Here is a 26,228-nt window from a genome sequence, read left to right on the forward strand (position 1 = left end):
GATTTTCCCTATATGCATATAGTAAAAACTTAAAATATCTTCTTTTAAAGAACCCAAAGAGCTAGAGCTAAGATATTTGGCATGAAACATCTTCTAGTGAGTGTTTACCAAGTTTGTTCAAATAAAAGCCCTGGGGTCAAAATTGGCCCCGCCCCGGGGGTCATTGATTTTCCCTATATGCATATAGTAAAAAACTTAAAAAATCTTCTTTTAAAGAACCGTAAGAGCTAGAGCTTAGATATTTGGCATGAAACATCTTCTAGTGAATGTCTACCAAGTTTGTTCAAATAAAAGCCCTGGGGTCAAAATTGGCCCCGCCCCAGGGGGTCATTGATTTTCCCTATATGCATATAGTAAAACTTAAAATATCTTCTTTTAAAGAACCATAAGAGCTAGAGCTTATATATTTGGCATGAAACGTCTTCTAGTGAATGTCTACCAAGTATGTTCAAATAAAAGCCCTGGGGTCAAAATTGACCCCGCCCCAGGGGGTCATAGATTTTCCCTATATGCATATAGTAAAAACTTAAAAAATCTTCTTTGAAAGAACCCAAAGAGCTAGAGCTAAGATATTTAGCATGAAACATCTGCTAATGAGTGTCTTACCAAGTTTGTTCAAATAAAAGCCCTGGGGTCAAAATTGGCCCCGCCCCAGGGGGTCATTGATTTTCCCTATATGCATATAGTATATGCATATAGTAAAAACTTAAAAAATCTTCTTTTAAAGAACTCAAAGAGCTTGAGGTAAGATATTTAGCATGAAACATGTTCTAATGGGTGTCTACCAAGTATGTTCAAATAAAAGCCCTAGGGTCAAAACTGGCCCCGCCCGGGGGGGGTCATTGATTTTCCTTATATGTGTATAGCAAAAACTTAAAAATCTTCTTTGAAAAAACCCAAATAGCTAGAGTTTAGATATTAAGCACGAAACATCTTTAAGTAAATATCTACAAAGTTTGTTCAAATAAAAGCCCGGGGGTCAAAACTGGCCCTGCCCCAGGGATGTCATTGTTTTTAACTATATGTGTATAGTAAAAACTTTAAAAATCTTCTTTTAAAAAACCCAATGAGCTAGAACTTGGATGTTTAGCATGAAACATCTTCTTATGGGTGTCTACCAAGTCTGTTCAAATAAACAAATAAAAGCCCTTGGGTAAATATTGGCCAGGGGGTGGGGGGGCCTATATACAGGTGAGCGACCTCAGGGCCATCATGGCCCTCTTGTTAGCTCACCTGTCACAAAGTGACAGGGTGAGCTTTTGTGATCGCTTTTCGTCCGGCGTCCGTCCCTAAACTTTTACTTTAAATGACATCTCCTCATAAACCACTAAGCCAATTTCATCCAAACTTCACAGGAATGTTCCTTTGGTGGTCACCTTTAAAAATTGTTCAAAGAATTTAATTCCATGCAGAACTCTGGTTGCCATGGCAACCGAAAGAAAAAACTTTGAATATCTTCTTTTAAAAAACCGTAAGAGCTAGAGCTTAGATATTTGGCATGAAACATCTTCTAGTGAGTGTCTACCAAGTTTGTTCAAATAAAAGCCCTGGGGTCAAAATTGGCCCCGCCCCGGGGGGTCATTGATTTTCCCTATATGCATATAGTAAAAACTTAAAAAATCTTCTTTTAAAGAACCCAAAGAGCTAGAGTTAAGATATGTAGCATGAAACATGTTCTAATGGGTGTCTACCAACTTTGTTCAAATAAAAGCCCTGGGGTCAAAATTGGCCCCGCCCCGGGGGGTCATTGATTTTCCCTATATGCATATAGTAAAAACTTAAAAAATCTTCTTTTAAAGAACTCAAAGAGCTATGGCTAAGATATTGAGCATTAAACATGTTCTAATGGGTGTCTACCAAGTTTGTTCAAATAAAAGCCCTGGGGTCAAAACTGGCCCCGCCCCGGGGGGGTCATTGATTTTCCCTATATGCATATAGTAAAAACTTTAAAAAAATCTTCTTTTAAAGAACTCAAAGAGCTATGGCTAAAATATTGAGCATCAAACATGTTCTAATGGGTGTCTACCAAGTTTGTTCAAATAAAAGCCCTGGGGTCAAAATTGGCCCCGCCCCAGGGGGTCATTGATTTTCCCTATATGCATAATTGCATATAGTAAAAACTTAAAAAAATCTTCTTTTAAAGAACTCAAAGAGCTATGGTTGATATGCTTTGCACTGAATCAATGACAGCTCTACCGCCCCGGGGGTCATTGATTTTCTTTATATGTGTATAGCAAAAACTTAAAATCTTCTTTGAAAAAACCCAAATAGCTAGAGTTTAGATATTAAGCATGAAACATCTTCTAGTAAGTGTCTACAAAGTTTGTTGAAATAAAAGCCCTGGGGTCAAAACTGGCCCGGCCCCAGGGGTGTCATTGTTTTTAACTATATGTGTATAGTAAAAACTTTAAAAAAATCTTCTTTTAAAAAGCCCAATGAGCTAGAGCTTAGATGTTTAGCATGAAACATCTTCTTATGGGTGTCTACCAAGTTTGTGCAAATAAAAGCCCTTGGGCTAAATTGGCCCTGCAACGTTGGGGTTGGGGGGGCCTCTAATATACAGGTGAGCGACCTCAGGGCCATCATGGCCCTCTTGTTTAATGAGGGGGAAAATTCACACTATTTTTGGAATTTCTAGAATAGACATTGTGACAAGTGATCTCAAATATTGAGTCTTATGGTCATTTGCTTCCAACCGCTGGTTCAGAATTCATGTGAGATTAGATGTCATCAGTCACTTGTGGAGAAATTGGAAAATTGCTGATTAGTTATCTATGTGAAATGATGGCTAACTTATGTTGAAATTAGCTCAGGCTTAGATATCTCTTGGCAGCACAAACACCTTAGCATCTTTTAAGAAAAGGTTGCCTTACCATGTTGTGATGTACATATGGTATATAATAATGAAATAACAGTAATAAACATTTGACATTAGACACAAACAGTCTCTGAAAAGGTTATGAAGGGTTTGATTAATTAATATATTAGAAAATAAAGAAAAATTAAGGAAATGTTAATTTATGTTTGCTGTTTATATTTATTATTATTATTGTTATTATTATTATATTGTTTCTTTACTATTTCTGGGTCTGTAATTTAATAGATCTTTGGTTTATGAGGCCGTCAGTCATGAATAATTAAACTTAGTCTGCAAGGGAGAACTTCTAAATATAAAAAGATGCAATATTTATTGTGTATGTGGTGGTCTTGTTATATTGTAAGATGTTACACAAGTATAATACTTCATGTGTAGTTGTTCCATATATTCTAGGTTGATGAGACAACTGGCAGAATGACTGGTACATATAAAACTTACGCTGTCTGTGGACCAATCAGAAGAATGGTTGGTATAAGTTATAACTAATTGTAATATTTATCAATGACTGTAAAGTTATTATGCCTCTATTTAAAAAAGTGGGAGCATACTGTGATTTATTATATACTTATAAATGAAATATTGAGAAATATTGATGAAATAAAATGCGTATTTTCATTTTCCGTATTTTCACTGTAAAAATTTATTTTTCACTGCAGTGAAACATATTTTCCGTATTTTCACTGGTGTCTTGCCGGACTACTTTCTTTTAAATTCTGCCAGTACACAAAATTTAAGGGAAAGTCTTTTAAATTTTAATGTCAAAAAAGAGAAAAATTTTGGGTTCTATATGCATATAGTAAAAACTTAAAAAATCTTCTTTTAAAGAACTCAAAGAGCTAGAGCTAAGATATTTAGCATGAAACATCTTCTCATGAGTGTCTACGAAGTTTGTTCAAATAAAAGCCCTGGGGTCAAAATTGGCGCCGCCCTGGGGGTCATTGATTTTCCTTATATGTGTATAGCAAAAACTTAAAAATCTTCTTTGAAAAAACCCAAATAGCTAGAGTTTAGATATTAAGCATGAAACATCTTCTAGTAAGTGTCTACAAAGTTTGTTCAAATAAAAGCCCTGGGGTCAAAACTGGCCCCGCCCCAGGGGTGTCATTTATTAACTATATGTGTATAGTAAAAACTTAAAAAATCTTCTTTTTAGAAACCCAATGAGCTAGAGCTTAAATATTTGGCATGAAACATCTTCTAGTGAGTGTCTACCAAGTTTGTTCAAATAAAAGCCCCGGGGTCAAAATTGGCCCCGCCCCAGGGGGTCAATGATTTTCCCTATATGCATATAGTAAAAACTTAAAAAATCTTCTTTGAAAGAACCCAAAGAGCTAGAGCTAAGATATTTAGCATGAAACATCTTCTAATGAGTGTCTACCCAGTTTGTTCAAATAAAAGCCCCGGGGTCAAAATTGTCCCCGCCCCAGGGGGTTCATTGATTTTCCCTATATGCATATAGTAAAAACTTAAAAAATCTTCTTTTAAAGAACTCAAAGAGCTAGAGCTAAGATATTTAGCATGAAACATCTTCTAGTGTCAGTGTCTTTCAAGTTTGTTAAAATAAAAGCCCCGGGGTCAAAATTGGTCCCGTCACAGGGGGTCATTGATTTTCCCTATATGCATATAGTAAAAACTTAAAAAATCTTCTTTTAAAGAACCCAAAGAGCTAGAGCTAAGATATTTAGCATGAAACATCTTCTCATGAGTGTCTACGAAGTTTGTTCAAATAAAAGCCCCCGGGTTCAAAATTGGCCCCGCCCCAGGGGGTCATTGATTTTCCTTATATGCATATAGTAAAAACTTAAAAAATCTTCTTTTAAAGAACTCAAAGAGCTAGAGCTAAGATATTTAGCATGAAACATGTTCTAATGGGTGTCTACCAAGTGTGTTCAAATAAAAGCCCTGGGGGCAAAATTGGCCCCGCCCTGGGGGTCATTGATTTTCCTTTTATGTGTAAAGCAAAAACTTAAAAATCTCTTTGAAAAAACTCAAATAGCTAGAATTTAGATATTAATTATGAAACATCTTCTATCAAGTGCCTACAAAGTTTGTTCAAATAAAAGCCCTTGGGTCAAAATTGGCCCCGCCCCAGGGAGTCATTGATTTTCCCTATATGCATATAGTAAAAACTTAAAAAATCTTCTTTTAAAGAACCCAAAGAGTTAGAGCTAAGATATTTAGCATGAAACATCTTCTAATGAGTGTCTACCAAGTTTGTTCAAATAAAAGCCCCGGGGTCAAAATTGTCCCCGCCCCAGGGGGGTCATTGATTTTCCCTATATGCATATAGTAAAAACTTAAAAAATCTTCTTTTAAAGAACTCAAAGAGCTAGAGCTAAGATATTTAGCATGAAACATCTTCTCATGAGTGTCTACGAAGTTTGTTCAAATAAAAGCCATGGGGTCAAAATTGGCGCCGCCCTGGGGGTCATTGATTTTCCTTATATGTGTATAGCAAAAACTTAAAAATCTTCTTTGAAAAAACCCAAATAGCTAGAGTTTAGATATTAAGCATGAAAAATCTTCTAGTAAGTGTCTACAAAGTTTGTTCAAATTAAAAGCCCTGGGGTCAAAACTGGCCCCGCCCCAGGGGTGGTCATTTATTAACTATATGTGTATAGTAAAAACTTAAAAAATCTTCTTTTTAGAAACCCAATGAGCTAGAGCTTAGATATTTGGCATGAAAAACATCTTCTAGTGAGTGTCTACCAAGTTTGTTCAAATAAAAAGCCCCGGGGTCAAAATTGGCCCCGCCCCAGGGGTCAATGATTTTCCCCTATATGCATATAGTAAAAAACTTAAAAAATCTTCTTTTTAAAGAACCCAAAGAGCTAGAGCTAAGATATTTAGCAATGAAAACATCTTTCTCAGAGTGTCTACGAAGTTTGTTCAAATAAAAGCCCCCGGGTTCAAAATTGGCCGCCCAGGGGGTCATTGATTTTCCTTATATGCATATAGTAAAAACTTAAAAATCTTTTTTAAAGAACTCAAAGGCTAGAGCTAAGATATTTAGCAGAAACATGTTCTAAATGGGGTTGTTCTACCAAGTATGTTCAAATAAAAGCCCTGGGGGCAAAATTGGCCCCCGCCTGGGGGTCATTGATTTTCCTTTTATGTGTATAGCAAAAACTTAAAAATCTCTTTGAAAAAACTCAAATAGCTAGCAATTTAGACATTAAGCATGAAACATCTTCTAGTAAGTGCCTACAAAGTTTGTTCAAATAAAAGCCCTGGGGTCAAAACTGGCCCCGCCCCAGGGGTGTCATTTATTAACTATATGTGTATAGTAAAAACTTAAAAAATCTTCTTTTAAGAAACCCAATGAGCTAGAGCTTAGATGTTTAGCATGAAACATCTTCTTATGGGTGTCTACCAAGTTTGTTCAAATAAAAGCCCTTGGGTTAAAATCGGCCCTGCCGGGGGGGGGGGGGGGGGGGGGGGGGCGCTATATACAGGTGAGCGACTTCAGGGCCATCATGGCCCTCTTGTTCATCGTATACAAAATAACAGGATGTATATGTTGTATCTATAACATATTTGTTGGTATTTTAACAACTTGATGTTATAAAAATTTGACCAGTTTGATGATAAATGCCCTTGCATATTCAACTGTTGGACTGTAATACATTAGTTACAAAAAATCTTTGTCCACAATTTATTGATTATCAGAAGGATGGCGCAAATCATTTAAAGTTGTCATATATAATAGATATAAAGAAAGAATTTTTTTTTTAACTTTTATTATCATTAAAGGTACTATAGTAGATAACTTGTATAACAAGAAATGTGTGTTCTGTAGCAGTTAGCTCCCTTGTATTGTTGGATGTATCGCTTCTTTCATCAGTAATAAAACTACTCCCTTATCAACAAGTAGAGATTTTGATGCTAAAGCATCAAGTCGCCGGATAGAAATATGATTGTATTATCATAAATAAAAGAAAATATCAGTTTAATGGTTCTAGTATAAAGAAAAGAGGAACAATAAGTTGAGTAATGTTTATTCATAAACACGTTTTCATTTACTTGCCACAATTATATCTTTCTTGCTGAGAGTTTTATGCAAAAAATTTATGTTATGTTATAATAAAACATATTTGAAGCAAACTTGCTTAACAATTTTGTCAAGAAACTGTTATCATTATTAAATAAGCAAGTATTGTTTGGCAATATTTACCCGAGACTCAATAATTTTCGGGAGCTGTTTCGTTTGCTTACTTAACTTATTATGATTAATGTTAACGATTTTATTGTAAGTATAATTACATGTATGATTATATCAATTAATACTGCTCGATGGCCTAGTGGTAAGTATGACGAAGTTGTAACCTACATGTAGTAGGCGCAAGTTCGAATCTCGGACAAATCCTGTGTGTAGTTTTCATAAATTGATTTTTATTATATCTTTTAACTTTATGAAACATAAGTTGATAAATCGCGTGTTTCATTTTAAGCACTTTTTTATTAGCTCACCTGTCACAAAGTGACAGGGTGAGCTTTTGTGATCGCCTTTCGTCCGGCGTCCGACGTCCGTCCGTAAACTTTTGCTTTAAATGACATCTCAGGGCCTTTTCACTAGTTTTGGGGAAGGCGCCCTAGCCCTTTTTGTGGGGAAAAAATGCGCGGTTTTCATACTTTTGGGGAAAAAAATCATATTTTCCACTGGCAGTTTAACAGGGTTGCCAGCGGACTTGAAAAGTCAGGGAATTTGGGTATTTTTTCAAGGTCAGGGAATTGTCAGGGAATTTTGAAATTTGGTCAGTGAAAAATGAAAATCCTGAAAAGTCAGTGAAAAGTCAGGGAAAAATTATTTCAAAGGTCGAAAAATATGCGCATTGAAGGTCTTTCTTGGCTATGGCAGTCTTTAGGCATTTAATATTTGACTTTATCACTCTCACAGTTAGCATTAAATTCAAATAACAGTAAACTATGATATTAAGAAGCATTATATGTCAACTTAGTGATTATAATACCCAGTATTTACCTTAGAACATCATTCAGCTTAAAGACTGAAAGGCTTTGCAACCCTTGTCTCCAGAGCTGACTAATACGTAATTTCTGTTGCATAATTTAACCAGTTTCCATCATGTATGCAAGACAAATATTCTTGTACAATTTCTTAGTGTCAAAGCAAAAATCAAAGCAGGTTATATGCCAATATGGTAGTTTGGTATACATGTATACTGACTAGATTTTGTTAGTAATTAAAAGCCCTTCTTTGCTTTTTGCTTTGACACTAAGAAATTGTACAAGGCCAAAAAAAAAAAATTGTTTGTTTAGGGTAACCTTCCCAAAATTGCTAGGTAGGGTAGGTAGGGATTTTTTTTTATTTTTTTTATTTTTTTTTTTCAAAATCTGTCGTAAGTTCAGGGTGTTTTCTTGCACATGGCAGTCTTTCCTACACTACTGACATTGCCTGACTATGTTTTATCATATTTTATCATATAAACAATAATTCTGATTAAAATCTGCATAGCTTTAATGCCATTTAATGTTATTTCAATATTGAATAAAGACAATATACCCAAACATGTGTTAATTTTGATGTTTGTTTGCTACAGGCACTACTTTAAAGTTTGACTCTAATCTGAACAGCAAACAGTACAGATTCTCATCAGATTGCATGGTTGCAATTCTGCTGATCTGAGTCTACATTGGTTGCGTGGTAGGAGTTAAGCACAATAAAAGAGCTAAAATGACAAAAGTTTTAGTTAAAAAATCTAGACTTATTCTGTTTTTCATTATTTGATATTCGTGCATTAAATACTGCACATTTCATTGAATAAACAATTGTAAAGCCGACATCTTGAAGCTCTTACAGTATAACAAATTTTATATTTTGACACTATGGTACAATTTAACAAAATCTATAATTTTGAATTGCACTTTTGATACACTGGTTCACATAAAAAGTACAAACACTTCTATTTGTAAAATGACACCCTTAGTAATGTCAATCAAAAACTATTTATTTTCTATCAGATACATGTATGTCAACATATCAAAGACAATAGCCAAGCTTTTTGTTGAATTGGCATTTTGTAGATGTCATTCAAAGTGTCGTCTAATAGTATCCATGGCCCATCTGAAAAAAAGCAAAGACTAGATCTCAATAACACATGGAAAATGGGATACATTTGTGACGGTATGAAACAAAATGATTATTATCTTTATTTCCTCCATTACTGAAGAGCATTTACATTATACATATTACAGATAGTACAAAAGATCATATATACAGTAGATATAAATACAAGATTGTTTTAGAATTAAATAAATTAGTAAAGAAAAGGCATAATTATAATATGTACAAACATACTAAAAGAAAAATAATGCAATTAATCTGTGATATCTATCAACAAATGTTAACTGAATGAATAAATATATATATATAAAGGGAATAAGCTACTTAGTTGCATAGATATCAGGTTCATATGTATATATCAAGAGCATCAGACCTGAGCTTGTTTAGTGTAACAAAATTACTTAGGTGAAGGCAGAGGTAAAATTCAATTCAATTAAGTAAAGTTTAAAGTTACAATAATTTTAATTTTGAGGAAAGACGATGAATAATTATTGAGAAAAAAAAAAAAAAAAAACAACAAAAAACAAATTTTTTATAATATTTAAATGATTGCCAAAAAACACATTAAGTAATAAGCCTTAACCGAAACGAAATTATCAAGGCGATTAAGATGTGTTTAAGCTAGGCCAGTTATTGTTATTTTATATATGAATAAGGACACTTACGCAAAACTATCAATTATTGACTATCTAAAATCTACATTGTCTATGATTTAAATTGAGCGATAGTTGAAAAAAAAAGATAAAAAGGGATTCTTAATGAAAACAACACTTACATACGTTAACCTTAAACCGAAAACGAAACATTAAGGCGTGTAAGTTGTGTTGTGAACAAAGAGTAATGATATCACAAAAATGTACATTTATAATAAGAAATTCATAAATCAAACATAAATAATTGAACATATATAACATTCAGTATTAAATCTTTATGTACACGTTCATAACTCAATATAACTTAATGCAATGAAGTTATTCGCCATCTGCTTATATCACAGTTTATACATTGCTTAGGTAGTCATGTTATAGACACTTGCTAGGAACACCTTAAAACATGATACTCTCAGGCTATCGTTCATGTCAAAAGAATCAAAACCACTGAACATTTCTAAAAGTTGTGATTCTGGTGAAAAGGAACAAAAGATTTCGAATTGTTGTATGCTAACATATGTGACAGGTTAGACCATAATGTAGATCTGATACTCTCCATTTTCTCACAGAAGAAAATAAGATGTAACACAATATAGTCAGTGGGTAATTCACATTTATCACACGTTACTTCATAGCTTCTTGAGAAAAATTTTGAAAGAAGTCTGAATGCATAGACACATTGAATTTGATATGTTTTATACTGGCGACTGAATCTCCATAACATACAAGGTTCATACTTTGAGTGCAAGCGGGAGAAACTAGATAGACTGGCATCGCATAATATTCTATTGCGCCATTCGAATTCAACAGTTTTGTGAATGGCTGATTTGATCGTGTTTTTCCATGCGTATGATGATTGTATAGTTCCAGTGTTCATGTAAATTCGTAAGAACGAAGTTAGTCCATACCGACCTAATATTTTGTATAAATCTGGGATAAATCCAGACACTTTTCTCGGTTCCAGCATGTACGACGTAAGTCTATTTGAAAATACTTGTTTAATTTTAAATTTTGTATTCAAACGACACAGTAAACCGAAGAAGAGGAGTTTCCTTTTGTCAATGATGACGCCTATCGGATACATGCCTAGGCTGCTTAACACGAAGTCTGTTCTTGAATTTGTCGGAACGCTTTGTATATGTTTTATGCATTGACGGTGAGCTCGTTCAAGGGGAGCTAACTGTGCGTCCGTAATGTCATTCCACAGTTCACTCCCATAAAGCGCTCGCGGTAAAACTACTGATTCATATATTTTCTTAGACGTGAGCGGGTTTAAACCCATGTTTTTGTATTCCACAATCCGCACAGCTATAAAATGTTTTGCGGAGTTTAGTACAGCTTTCCTCTATATTTTTGTGATAAGGATAAAGACTTATTACAAGGAACCCCTAGGTGCAAATAACTGTCCGTTTCTTCGATTTCTCTGCTTCCAAGTTTCCATTTACGAGGAACATTAGATTTGTCATTGAAAACAACTACTTTACACTTATCTGGATTGTACAAAATTCGTTCGTTTTGAGCATTTGCATAACATATGTCAAGAAGGTTGTCAAGACCGTGTTTAACATGTGATATAAGCACCATATCATCCGCCGACGTTGGACAACCACATCGTATATCATGAAGTTTGAAGCAATATTCATTATTTTCTATTTCATTCATCAGCTGATTAATGAATACGATATATAGGTAAGGACTTAGGCACTGCCCTTGTCTGGTACCTTGCAGAATCGGGAACCAGTCCGATGTATAGCCTTGTGATTTAACACAGCTAAAGCATTCTGAGAAGAATGATAATATTGCCTTGAATATTGTAATGTCAATTCCGGTATTGTATAATTTGATTAATAGAAGAGATGTCCATGTTCTGTCGAACGCTTGCTTGGCGTCTAGGAAACACGTATATACCGGGGAATTATTTTCTTTTGCGTAGTTGATACATTCACGTAACATATACGTTGTCATCAGGCAGTTCACATTTTTTTGAAAACCTCCCTGTGATGAGTTAAACTCTAATTTCCCGTCATCTTCAATTAACTGCATGAGGACTTTTTCATAAAGTTTAAGCACACAAGAACACAAAGATATTGCTCGGTAACTGTTAGGATCAGTTTTCTTTTTATTGCCTCCCTTGAAAAGTGTTGAAATAATCCCCTTTTTAAATCGGTCGGGGTGTGGGATAAGTTTAACATTCCATTGAATAACTTTAATAATACACATTGAAGTAAGGACCCACCGTGAGTAATGTTTTCATAATAAATTTTGTCATTTCCACACGCCTTACCATTTTTACATGATTTAAGTGCTTTCAAAAGCATTTCTTCGTCAATTATATGGTGTTTTCCTTTCCGCTGTGGTAATGCCTCTTTTAATGCTTGAAAGTCATTCTCAATTTTAATCCTATAGTCCGGGTTGAATGATGATTCTTCATTTGGTGAGTAAAGCTCACTAAAATAATGCTTCCAAGCGGAATTAATTTCTTTCGGGTCATTCAAGACACAGCCATTAAAGTTCATTTCAGACCCGGCAGTGAATGGTTTCTTATTTCGTCGCTTATTAATTAATTTCCAAAATTCATTGTTATCGTATTCAGCAGCGGAGTCTATATCCTCCTCTTGATTCTGTAGATAACGAAAAACCGTATCTCTGTGAAAACTCCTAAATGCTCGTTTCGCAGCTTTGTAGTTTTCGTGGGTGGGCGTGCCTTTCAATTGATTTTTCACTTAACCATGATTGTCTTTTTTTCTTCATTTCATTATGTAGAGTTGTCAGCGTTTCGTTCCAATATGGTTTAATGTAAGGCTTAAAGCGAACTTTTGGGATGTATAAGTCTGTCGCTAGGTTGACAATAAGAACGATAGCCGAGTATAATTCGTCAATAACTGAAGTTTCACTAATCTCGAGACTTAAAGCGCATTTTAGAACGTCACTATTGTCTAAGAATGATCTATAAGCACATAAATCTTCCTGTTTAACATTTCGCCAGTTAATTATATTTTGTGTACTTTTTCTGAAAATTTCTTTCGCTACATGTATATGATAACAACATACAATAGGCCGGTGTGTAGAAACACTAAGAGCATGGTCATCTAAAATTTGACAATTAATTACATTTTGTACACAAGTATCCTGTACAATTATATGATCAATGAGTGTCTGTCTATCACTATTGTACGGTACATTGCTGAACTTTGATCCTTTACATATAGGAAGAGTGTTTAATGATTTCAGATCAAATTTTGCCATGAGATTTGATAACAGTTTGCTTCGAGAATCATTATGGATAGGAGTTGAAATGCGACTGGATTCAAGTTCAGCATTGTAGTCGCCAATTATAAATAATGTACCTTTATTTTGATATGCACATATAATATTTTCTAAATCTTCAATGTATTGCTTATACAAGCGTATTGTGTGATTTTTACATGGAAAGTACACTTGCACTATAAATATATAACATCCAGGAGACGTCATAACTTGAACACCAATGAAGTTTTCACAGTTCAGTTCAAGTTTCGTTATAGCTGGATTCAAACGTTTATGCCATAAGAGAGCAAGCCCTCCTTTACCTACTTTTCTCGTTGAACAAATATCTAGATCGGGGTGAGATATAGCGTAACTTATATATTCAGAGTTAATACTTTCTAAAAAATGTAAATCCCGTCTAAATAACCAATGTTCAGATATTCCACAAATGTCTATTTTATTATTTACCAGAAAGTCTGCTAAGTAGCTTGCACTGGACATTACACCAGTTGCATTCCATGTTGCTATTTTTAAACTATTAAAAGTATCCATAAGTAATAATAAAGATTCTATTCAACATCGCCGTCTAGAGTGCTATAAGGATTATAATCAGCCGGATTATACTGGTCATTTCTATAACGGTTTGAATACCGCATATGAGACGGATAGCGGGACTTTCCATTATTGACCTTCTGGTCTCTTTGACCTATTTGGCGTGGGGGTGCTTCATTATGACGGTTTTTATAACCGTTATATGATAACCAAGGTCTACATTGGATACCTTCTGGCCAGAAATATGGGTCATTGACAAGCAAGTCAGCCATATGATTGTCCTCAACATTTACTCGGACAACAGTTGATCTAAATTTCTTATTTCTGAAGATTGAAACTTTGGTAACTGTTGGGCCTTTGTCACTAACATACTTCGCTAACTTTGCCTCAGTTATATTGGGTTTAAAACCGCCAACATAAAACCGTTTAGTTCGGCGGCGGACATACTGCAAGAAATCTTCGTCATTATCGGTACATTGAGTATTCCGAGATCTAATTGTGTTATCGGTATGTGACGAGTCACCATTGGACAATGTCACAATGTTTTTGGGGTTCGAGCGTCTTAAGGGTTTTGTTTGAGACTCCTCTGATATAACCTCTTGATATGAATCACCAGATGACGCAAGCTTTTTATTGTTTGCCGTTCGATCGGTTATAATAGGAGGGATGGGAAGACCACCGAATGTAGGTTCGGATTGTTTCTCATATTGATCGGTTACTGTGCAAACACGACGTGCCGTGTAAGCACAGCCACCGACGACTTCAGCCTCTGGTAATTGTGTGTCAATGTGGGTATCATCCTCAAGGGTATCAATTTGATTTGAGGAAACGGCACTGTAACTTTTAGGAAGGGAGTTGTGTGGGTTTTCAATTTCGGGTCCCGGTGAACGAAGCTGAGAGTTTTCAGAATCCAAGGTTGTTATACCATTTATGATTTGGACATGGTCGTTTGCCGGAAGGGGTTGGTCTGTTGGGTTTGAATTATCAGGTTCAGAATCGGGACAGTTATATGTAGTAGGAATGTAGGGCGTGTCATGGATATTGCAATCTTGCAAGTCTGTTTCAGGGGCGGTATAGGGGGTTGAATTGACAAATGAATGTGCACTCTGTGACTGATGCCAGGTGTTTGTAAACAATTCATCGACATACATTTTAAGTTGTGTGAAAGCAGAGGATAACCGTAGCGTATGGTCTTGCATTTGTTTAATATTGCATGCATTAAAAAGTATATTTGATTTACACATGTTTACGTTGTCCGAAATACTAGATCGACACGATGAGAAGCATGCCGTCAGATCATCAATGTTTTTTTTCATGATGTCAATATTTCCCGTAACTTCCGCCGTAAGATCCGTTAACGTTGTTTTCACTGCCGCAATGTCATCATTATGAATATTTTGTAGATGTCATTCAAAGTGTCGTCTAATAGTATCCATGGCCCATCTGAAAAAAAGCAAAGACTAGATCTCTATAACACATGGAAAATGGGATACATTTGTGACGGTATGAAACAAAATGATGCACAGTACAGAGTCAGACTCCAAGTCTGGCTAAAAATTTGTTTCAGTATGCAAAAGAGGATGAAAAATATACTGGAAAAGCTTTGCAGGTCTCCAGAATAGCTATGTACATATGACCTGTGGCTATACTTTATACTCAAGTGCACTTGATTTTCAGTGGGACTAGGGTCTCATTTGCCTCTAAATACTGTCTGAACTTGAACTGGTTTACTAAATTGTAACACTTTCAATTTTCCAATCAAGCTGAAATGTGTAACTTCAGTGTTTTTTTCACCCTTTTCATTTTAATGTTACTGTTTTAATATTCATTTTGAAGTGTGGCACAGGACATATCAAATTTTTAAATATTAAAAGCAATAAAAAATAGTGGCATTGATTTTACTAAAATGTGTTTAACCTTGTTATTTATGCAACAAAATATCAATATAGACTGAAAAAAAATTCACTGACAGGTATGCAACATCCGAGTACGAAAATTATGGGTATGTTCGTTCTCAGTGTCAAAATTTTCCACCGGCAGGTAGTATCGTCGGGTTTTCGCATGAAATCAATGCAATATATATTTTTCTATCGAAACTGTCTATGAACAGATCCTTATTTTCACGTAAATTACCACAGTAAAGCCAGAAAGTCAGAAATCACACAGGTCCGAAAGATGAGACCGTCATGACATGTACATTGTAGCCTGGTATTTACGAATGAAATACTACATCAACAAAGAGATCAAACGGGTCGAACACACATGCAAACAACTGGATTTTACATACTTTTAAATGATTTTATCCTCCACGGGTGGCACTAAGTCCTATGTGCCTGTATTCTAAGAAAAATTCTACATGTAGAAATTCCTAAATCGGAAGTGTTCTCCCGCAACAGGTGCGTGGTTCCCCGTTCCGCTCTATGTCAATGTATGTAAAACGGAAGCCGGAGAATACTTCCGGTAGGAATTCCCTTCTAAAAATATCGTCTACATGTAGAATTTTTGTTTCCGATAGCGTGATATTCATTGGACCGCAATACAGCACGAGCCAATCAAAACACGTATAACTTAAAAATGACCGATCTAAATCGTCTGAGAGTTTTACGACAGCGTCTCAAGCTTTCAATTCTCATTTATCCGCCCTTTGAAACTCTTTATTCGCTAAAGAATATTTTCTCTTTTTTGTTCAGAAACGGAAAAAAATAGTTAGGGTCGGCGCATTTTTATAGGTAGGGTCGGGTTACCCGAAACAGACATATTTTTTTTTTAGGCCCAAGAGGATTTGTCTTGCAAACATGATGAAACTGGTTAAATTATGCAATGCTATGTTTTTCACTCTAACTTTTTTTCACACTAACTTACTTCACTCATTCAAAGTCTTTAATTTTATTGTGATTATTTCATGATATGCCAAAATGAGCCCTATGTTCTTGTTTTCACAATCAGTGGAGTTTATCATGATGCCTTATACAAGTAACTGTGTTAAATGTTTATTGTTCTTATAGTTTAGAGATGTTTGAATTTTAAGTTTTGTCATACAAGTATTACTCTTATAGTCTTGATGTTTTATGTGTTACTACTGGGAAGGAAAGAGTGACTTATGTGATTTCTAATACAGATGCTTATATTATGATTCTTCTGATTTTCATGTCATATGTTTCACTGACCAACAGTCACACTGTATTTGAATAGAAATAGTTAAGAATAGTAGAACACAATGTTTGAATCATTACTTTGATGTAAATGTTTTATATTTTGGAAAATAAATACAAGTTTACATGCAAAAATATAATGGGAGGATTGGACGGCTAAAAGGGGAGGTCAGGAGGACGTTTATGTGTTTGACGATTTTGGTCAGTGAAAAACATGAATTGGTCAGGGAAAAGTCAGGGAATTTTATTTCACCAAAGTGCTGGCAACCCTGTTTAACCATTATTACTATAAATAAAGACTTATTTAAATCACACATTTGGGGGAAATATCATAATATATTTGCATATTTTCCTCAAAACACACTTATTTCAGGAGCTTTCTGCCCAACATAAGTAATTATTAAAGGGATTTTTTTACAGATCAATTTATTGCCACTTTATATTTGCCCAAGAATACATTGACTCATCTTTCCTAATTATAGAAAATTTACGTAGGACATGTGAGGGTTCTTGATTTGATTCAGAGGGAACATTATTATCAGTTCCCACCATATCACTATTACTGGAACTGTTGTGCTAGACTCGCTATTTCCCACACTTGGGCATGTTGTGCTACTCGGACACATGAATTTGCGAGTGGATACATGTATTGGATTCTCTTGGACTTACAGGAAGGTCAACAATTTGTCCAATTTTTCATAAACAATTACAAATGTCACTCAATCGTCTGGTTCTGTGACATTGTTTACATTTGCGACATTGTAAATCGGTCGCCGTATTGTCGTAAAAAAATCACGTGTGCAGCGGGGTTTTCCCATGTTGCTTTCAGCCAGAGGCTGTGAGTAAACATCAATTGTATTGAATCAAGGTATCCCTCTAGCGGGTAATTGAATAATTAGCTTTCATTGGACAAAAACAATGATCTTTTTTTATGCAAGAAAGTTTGTTTACAAGTTTTTTTCTTTGATCTGAAAGGGAAAATCTTCGCAAGTAGGGGAATTTTAGACTGTTTTTTGGGGAAAAAAGGTAGTATGTTGGCTTGGGGAAGAAGCCGAATACCGGCTACAGCAAAGAAGGGTAAAAAGGCCCTGCATCTCCTCATAAACCACTGAGCCAATTTCATCCAAACTTCACAGGAATGTTCCTTTGGTGGTCACCTTTAAAAATTGTTCTAAGAATTTAATTCCATGCAGAACTCTGGTTGCCATGGCAACCGAAAGAAAAATCTTTAAATATCTTCTTTTAAACAACCCTAAGAGCTAGAGCTTAGATATTTGGCATGAAACATCTTCTAATAAGTGTCTACCAAGTTTGTTAAAAAAAAGCCCTGAGGTCAAAATAGGCCCTGCCCCAGGGGTTCATAGATTTTCCCTATATGCATATATAGTAAAAACTTAAAAAATCTTCTTTTAAAGAACCCAAAGAGCTAGAGCTAAGATATTTAGCATGAAACATCTTCTAGTGAGTGTCTACCAAGTTTGTTCAAATAAAAGCCCTGGGGTCAAAACTGGCCCCGCCCCAGAGGGTCATTGATTTTCCCTATATGCATATAGTAAAAACTTAAAAAATCTTCTTTTAAAGAACCCAAAGAGCTAGAGCTTAGATATTTGGCATGAAACATCTTCTAGTGAATGTCTACCAAGTTTGTTCAAATAAAAGCCCTGGTGTCAAAATTGGCCCCGCCCCAGGAGGTCATTGATTTTCCCTATATGCATATAGTTAAAACTTAAAAAATCTTCTTTTAAAGAACCCAAAAAGCTAGAGCTAAGATATTTAGCATGAAAAATCTTCTAATGAGTGTCTACCAAGTTTGTTAAAATAAAAGCCCTTGGGTCAAAATTGGCCCCGCCCCAGGGGGTCATGGATTTTCCCTATATGCACATAGTAAAAACTTAAAAAATCTTCTTTTAAAGAACTCAAAGAGCTAGAGCTAAGATATTTAGCATGAAACATGTTCTAATGGGTGTCTACCAAGTATGTTCAAATAAAAGCCCTGGGGTCAAAACTGGCCCCGCCCCGGGGGTCATTGATTTTCCTTTTATGTGTATAGCAAAAACTTAAAAATCTTCTTTGAAAAAACCCAAATAGCTAGAGTTTAGATATTAAGCATGAAACATCTTTAAGTAAATATCTACAAAGTTTGTTCAAATAAAAGCCCTGGGGTCAAAACTGGCCCTGCCCCAGGGGTGTCATTGTTTTTAACTATATGTGTATAGTTAAAACTTAAAAAATCTTCTTTTAAAAAACCCAATGAGCTAGAACTTAGGTGTTTAGCATGAAACATCTTCTTATGGCTGTCTACCAAGTCTGTTCAAATAAACAAATAAAAGCCCTTGGGTAAAAATTGGCCGTTGGGGGGGGAGGGGGGCTATATACAGGTGAGCGACCTCAGGGCCATCATGGCCCTCTTGTTTCATAATTTTGATAAACGGTCAAGTTTTGCAAAAAACAAAAAGTATTATAAAAGAAAACATAAAAAATCACTTTATCAAACCTACAGTCTTCAATTTGAAACTAACTTAAAATCTACCACCTTGTCATCGAGGCTTGTAAAGCAAGTGATATGATTATAATTCTATTTGTATTTCTTCTTTATACATATACCGTTGTACGTATGGTTTTCTTCAGCATCCGATAACAACCGACAAATTATTACCGATCATCGAATATTTACAAAGTGACTATGAATATATATATGCTTAATTATTGCATAAAACAATGCAATTCTACAGTAAAAGTGGTGTCTGCATAAACAAATTATTCTTATGCACTATCAAAAAAATATATTATTTAGCTGAAATCAATATTCCTGTCGTCACATACGATAGAGTTTATGTTTAATTGCCTTTCAGTGCGATAAACTATCGACACAAAGATGGTTTATTAGTTTTCTCTGTGTATCCAATACGATTCCGACCCCTACTGTCATACCGAGATTTTTCATACAAAATTACTTTGATTTGCACTTTATTAGCTGCCAACCATTCACATGTTACATGTACCTGTATGTCTATCTTATCAGCCATTTGTTACTATAAATAGATTTCATAACAATAACATACAACGTGTAGTCACGTGATTCTGGGAGAAACTGTTTATAATAAATAAGATAAAAAATAGAATAGGTCTCATAAGATACAAACAACCAGATAATTTAAAAGTGTCATTTCAAATATCATGCATGATTTATTAGTCCCCTACCGGTTTACCGGAGGGGACTTTAGGTTTACCCTCCGTCCGTCTGTCCGTCAGTCTGTCCGTCCGTTTGTCCGTCCGTCCACAAAACTGGATCCCGCGATAACGCAAAAAGTACTGAAAATATTTTTATGAAACTTGATATATGGATAGATGGCAGTATGGAGATTATGCACGTCTTTTTCTTTTCTTCCTATGTTGAAAATTCTGGTTGCTATGGCAACAAATAGACTGAAAATATGACAAATTTTACACATACACTGGATCCCGCGATAACGCAAAAAGTATTGAAAATATTTTTATGAAACTTGATATATGGATAGATGGCAGTATGGAGATTATGCACGTCTTTTTCATTTCTTCCTATGTTGAAACTTCTGGTTGCTATGGCAACAAATAGACTGAAAATATGGCAAATTTTACACATAACCTGAATCCAGTGATAACACAAAAAGTACTGAAAATATGTTTATGAAACTTGACATATGGGTAGATGGCAGTATGGAAATTATTCACATCCTGAAAATTCTGGTTGCTATGGCAACAAATAGACTGAATTTCAAGATTTCTGATTCTAGTTTTTAAGTTTTTTCACTATAAGTTCTTTATTTCTTAAGGTATTTTCTTCAAACTTTAAATATAAGTTGCTTGTCATCAACCACATCATATGTGACAAGGTTTACAACTCTAGCACAAAATTTATCAGAATTACCTCCCTTGAACTCTAAATTTTCATGAAAAAAACATTGTTTTTTTTTAATAACTTCTTTTTCTGAATGTATCTACTTCAAACTTCATAAAAATGTTTCTTATTGTCACTCAACATTTGTGAGTGTTCAATACTCTAGCAAGACTATTTCCAGAATTATGCCCCTTTTGAACTTAGACATTTTTTTGAGAAATTGGTAATTTTTACTCCAACTTCTTCAATCATGATAGGATTTTAAAAATGTTATATTTTGATAACAGGGATGTTTAAAAAATAACTTTATAGTGTCTTTCAGTTTGTCTGTACATAAAAACTATTTCCTGTGATCACTTTTAAAGAACTTTTTCAACAAATTTACTTAAAATAGGAACCTAAGTGAAAGGCCAATGGCCCTTCAGAATGTTGCTTGGGCTCTTACCGGTAGGGGACTTATGGATTGCTTGCAATACTATGATAATTGCTTGTTTATCATAAAATAGCAACGCTTGACACTTTAAAAAAAGTAAAAGCATCCCTAAATTCAATGACTGGTCCATAGGGATACGTCATTAATTCATTTTATAAAAATTCAGTATTTGAATATTTCAATTTATTTAGCAACATTATTGTATGTTTGAATTTTTGAGATAACTGAAAACAATTGTAGTCTTAAATTGTTCAGTAATTGTTATGCTTTTATTTACAGAAATTAATGCCTTCTCCTACCATAGGTATAATATTAAACTGTTACAAATATAGTCGCCGGTTTCTACCGGCGACTAATGATTAAATTGATATATTCGTAGAATATGGCTGTAATTTGTAGATAGACAATTTAGAAAATTTGCAGCACTCCTTAAAATTGCAGAACAGGAACACTCCTTAGGTTATTGCCCTGTCAGTATATGACGCAAGCATCACTCAAAACTTTCCCTAAATATGTAATATAAAACTGTTATAAAACAATTTAAGTGCTGATGATCTTATATGAACTTTTTTTTTTTCATTAAACACTTTCGGTAACTTCTTTCCCCTTCTTGGAAAAAAATTGCTATTTGGCTAATTTACAATTGGGGTGTCACAATAATATACTGGTTTACCGGTACATTCCAGTATGCTGAAGTAGTTTTGAATTGAAAAAGCAAAAAGAGAACTATGAAAATATTTAAGATTAAAATTAGATACCAAATTGAAGAAAATCATAGAAAGGGTTGCTGTATGTAAACAAAAGTAGATAGAGACAGTTGAATAAAAAAATCAGATAATGGTGGAGAATAATACATTTTATATCCATGTTCATCATCATGATCTCATTTTGACTTGTTATACAATCTTTACCTATCAGATCATTGGTATATGATATGATTTTTTTTTTTCATAAGGCATTTTTAAAGTTTAATGTTTTTTTCATTGCAGGGTGAGTCTGATGATTGTCTGATCAGATTAGCAAAGAGAGATGGAATCATAGCCAAGTAAGATGCTTCTTTATGCCCCCACAATGTGGGAGCATATAGCGTTGCACTTGTCCGTCCGTACGTCTGTCCGTCCGTCCGTCCGTACGTCCCGAAATCTTGTGAACGCAACTCCTCTTAAACCGAATGGCAGATTTTGCTTAAACTTACAGGGATGAACAACCTTAATGTGTAGATGGTAGTAAAGGAAGGAATTTTCGCTGCGACCAAATTTAACAGAGTTATGGCCCTTTGTTGATTTTTTCACTAGATACTATGTAGAAATTTTGTGAACGCAACTCCTCTTAAACCGGATGGCAGATTTTGCTTAAACTTACAGGGATGAACAACCTTAATGTGTAGATGGTAGTAAAGGAAGGAATTTTTGCTGCAACCAAATTTAACAGAATTATGGCCCTTAAAATTTTGTTGATTTTTTCACTATATACTATGTAGAAATTTTGTGAACGCAACTCCTCTTAAACCGGATGGCAGATTTTGCTTTAAACTTACAGGGATGAACAACCTTAATGTGTAGATGGTAGTAAAGTAAGGAATTTTTGCTGCGACCAGATTTAACAGAATTATGGCCCTTTGTTGATTTTTTCACTATATACTATGTAGAAATGTTGTGAATGCAACTCCTCTTAAACCGGATGGCAGATTTTGCTTAAACTTACAGGGATGAACAACCTTAAGGTGTAGATGGTAGTAAAGGAAGGAATTTTTGCTGCGACCAAATTTAAGAGAATTATGGCCCTTTGTTGATTTTTAGTTTTCAACTTGCGGCATGTAGTTCAAAAAATATTTGACCTAGAGTCATAAGATTGACAGAACAGTGGCGTGTGGGGGCATCCGTGTCCTATGGACACATTTCTAGTTTATCATATATTAATTATAGACTGTTTCTTTATGTTTGTACGGTATATTAAGTATTTTCCTTTCATATATGACCCAACTTAAACTTGAAGAAAATAGGCACCAAAACCAGATAAATAAAATAAAAACAAACTGTCTCATCAAAAATGGAAATCTGTTTGACATAACAAAATGAGATGGAATGATATAAATACACGTTTTATATTGTAAATTTAAAAAAAGTCACCATCCAGATTTTTTGGAATGATTTTGAAAAATGATTGTAATCACATGTAGTTAACTACTTTATCAAGCAATTTTGACCCCATTCCTGTCAAGACAACACTGGCATTAAGTATTGAAGCTAAAAGGTCAAGTCAAATGTCATGATTGTAAATTAACTGTAGTGTTTTTTTAGAATTAAAAAGAATATAAATGTCAATTCATGATAGATAGTGCATTGCTGGATGGTCAGGTCATTCTGTCATTTAGGGATGAATTTAAGTGGGATAGTTCTATCACTTACAGATTTCTTTGTTAGTTGTGAATAAATTTGTACAATAGTCAACAGAATTAATTTGAAGAACAAATCATGCAGTTTTTAATGGATGTATTTTATTCTTAAGAATACAATTAGTTAAACTACATTTATATGAGACTAAAAATAATAATTCTAACACTTTTGGAATTTTTTCTATATAAACAAAGAAGGTCCGAAGCGTGCATTATTCTACAACAATGCACTCGCCGTTCTTATTATCACCCCGTGCATTTTCACATTCAGGGCGCCTTTTTGTTAAATAAAAAACAATTTTTTGTCGAATTTTGTTGTGAAAACTATCTAGAATGAAAGAAAATGGTCTAACTAAGAAAATGAATCCGAACACCAATATCTTTAATTCAGTCGTTAACGCTGTACAAACGTTTAAAGTGTTGTTTACGTGACGTCACTATGTAGCACCAAACAGCACATGCAAAACAATCAAATCAAGAAGGCTAGTTTAATGTCGCAAACAAGTTTAGTTTTACATTTATTTCACTTTTAATAATTTGTATTTCGTTTGAAAAATTATAGAGTGAAATTAAATTAACAAACAAAGTTTTATCAACGTTTTCAAAATTCGTTATTCTCAAAATGTTTCTACACGTGGTAGATTTAACAACAGTTTTTTTCACCCACTGGAATAGCCTTTAAAGAATGTTTCTATTGAAAACTCTGAGGCGAAAACAAATTTAACCGCCAAACATAAAGTCCAACTTTATAATGATAATTATATTTTTTCTTGATGTGTTAGAATGGAAATAGATATCAATTCTTCGTGCATTATTGTATAATATTGCACGTTTTTCATTCAAATGCTTTGTAATTTATCACTCAGGCCTATCGGCCTTCGTGATTATATTACAACACATTTGAACTCAAACCGTGCATTATTCTACAACAACTCAGGATTGATATCTATTTCCTAAGTAACATCACATCTAACATTTTATGATGTTTTTAATGAGTGAAATGAATTTTAGATTTGAGAATTTGCTTAAACAGGAAAATGATATGATGAATTTAACAAGTTTTATTGATGAATTTAACAAGTTTTATTGATGAATTTAACAAGTTTTATTGATGAATTTAACAAGTTTTATTGATGAATTTAACAAGTTTTATTGATGAATTTAACAAGTTTTATTGTTTTTAGAAATAATACAATATACACAAAAGTGTTATTCATTATATATGGTATAAAGCATCTGATATGATTTATAAACTGGTAAAATGATATATGTAATAAAATATTTTATTGTTTTGTTTCAGAAACTTCTAGAAATGAAGAACGGCTGTTGTAATTCTATGTAAAAAGAAAAAAAATAAAGAGAAAAAAATCATGAATATTATTGCTTATCTGTCATGCCATTATGATCGCCATACAAAAACTTTCATGTAGCCCATTTTTCAATCATTTTTGAAAATTATGAACATGAAACTTGGAATATTTGCTTACCATAACAAAGTGCAGTTGTTAAAGAAGGGGCATTATTCTGAAAGATATCTTTTTAGCTCACCTGAGGACAATGTCCTGAAGGTGAACTTTTGTGATGGCCCATCGTCCGTCGGTGCATGCTTCAACAATTTCCTTAAACAACTTCTTCGATTAGAACACTTGGCTAAATTGATGAAACTTTGCAGGGATGTTCCTTGCGTGAAGCTCTACGAAGTTCTTCAAAGAATTAAATTCCATAAGGAACTCTTGTTGCCATGGCAACCAAAAGTATATTTTACAAAAAATCTTGTAAAAACACGAGAGTTAATGCTTAGATATTTGGCATGAAACATAAACTAGTGGGTGTTTACCAAGTTTGTTAAAAAAAAAGTCATAGGGTCAAAATTGCCCCCACCCCAGGGGTCATTGAATTCCCTTGCATGTATATAGTAAAAATCTTATTGACATTGTGAAAATCCAAAAAAAGGTAGAGCTTAGATATTTGGCATGAAACATCTAATGGATTTCTACCATGTTGTTCAAATAAAACCCCTAGGGTCAAAATTGACCCCCTGCCCCAGGGGGTCATTGATTTTTCTTACATGTATATAGTAAAAACTTAAAAAATCCTGTGACAATCCAAAAGCACTATAGATTAGATATTTGGCATGAAACATCTTCTAGTGGATGTCTACCAAGTTTGTTCAAATAAATGCCCTAGGGTTAAAATTGGCCCTGCCCCAGGGGTCATTGATTTTCCTTATATGTATATAGTAAAAACTTAAAAAATCTTTTTGTGAAAATCCAAAAGAGGTAGAGCTTAGATATTTGGAGTGAAACATGTTCTTGTTGATGTCTACCAGGTTTGTTCAAATAAAACCCCTAAGGTCAAAATTGACCTTGCCCCAGGGGGGTCATTGATTTTATATAGTAATAACTGTGAAAATCCAAAAAAGGTAGAGCTTAGATATTTTGCATGAAACATGTTCTAGTGTATGTCTACCATGTTTATTAAAATAAAACCCCTAGGGTCAAAATTGGCCCCGCCCCAGGGGATCGATGTCGACAGTCCAATCCCCAACAAGGTCAAATGATTGTTTTCCTTCTCTTTTTCTGTCATTTTTATTAGCTCACCTCTCTAAGTGACATTCGTACTGTTTAATAAAATGGATGCCAGAGCTAAAATTAAAAACAACGACATGTAAACAACACCCCCCACTGGTTCAATTTTGAAATAATTTTACACAACAATTTTCTTGGTTACAGTGTACAAAAATTGTTTAGATTAAGCTGTTCCTTGTTTTCAAATTGTGCTTCTGGGGTGAAAAGGGGCTTGACTTTGACCGTTTGACCTATTTCTCAGGTGAGCGATCCAGGGCTCTCTGGGCCCTCTTGTTTTCATTGCCCTTTACAGATGAGTGTTAACACATATGCGGTGCTCTTGTTATGAAATTACAACGAAGAATTGGGATGTCAAGCATTGCAAAAAAATGCGAT

At 34.3% G+C, this 26,228-nt stretch overlaps 1 protein-coding gene across 1 annotated transcript in view; it reads left to right on the forward strand.

The window, feature by feature from the left end:
* The window catches only part of LOC132717295 (small ribosomal subunit protein eS21-like), a 37,153-nt gene extending 12,513 nt beyond the window's left edge, over window positions 1-24,640 (forward strand). The window contains exons 3-5 of the mRNA XM_060700726.1: window positions 3,272-3,343; window positions 21,860-21,915; window positions 24,566-24,640. Of these exons, the coding sequence (XP_060556709.1) occupies window positions 3,272-3,343; window positions 21,860-21,915; window positions 24,566-24,575 (138 nt within the window). The 3' untranslated portion in view covers window positions 24,576-24,640. The remainder of the gene's footprint in view (window positions 1-3,271; window positions 3,344-21,859; window positions 21,916-24,565) is intronic.
* Window positions 24,641-26,228: the final 1,588 nt, after the last annotated feature.

Source organism: Ruditapes philippinarum, unplaced genomic scaffold, assembly GCF_026571515.1.
Source record: "Ruditapes philippinarum isolate M1 unplaced genomic scaffold, ASM2657151v2 ctg6577_1_1_1_1, whole genome shotgun sequence".
In the NCBI taxonomy this organism is placed as follows: domain Eukaryota; kingdom Metazoa; phylum Mollusca; class Bivalvia; order Venerida; family Veneridae; genus Ruditapes; species Ruditapes philippinarum.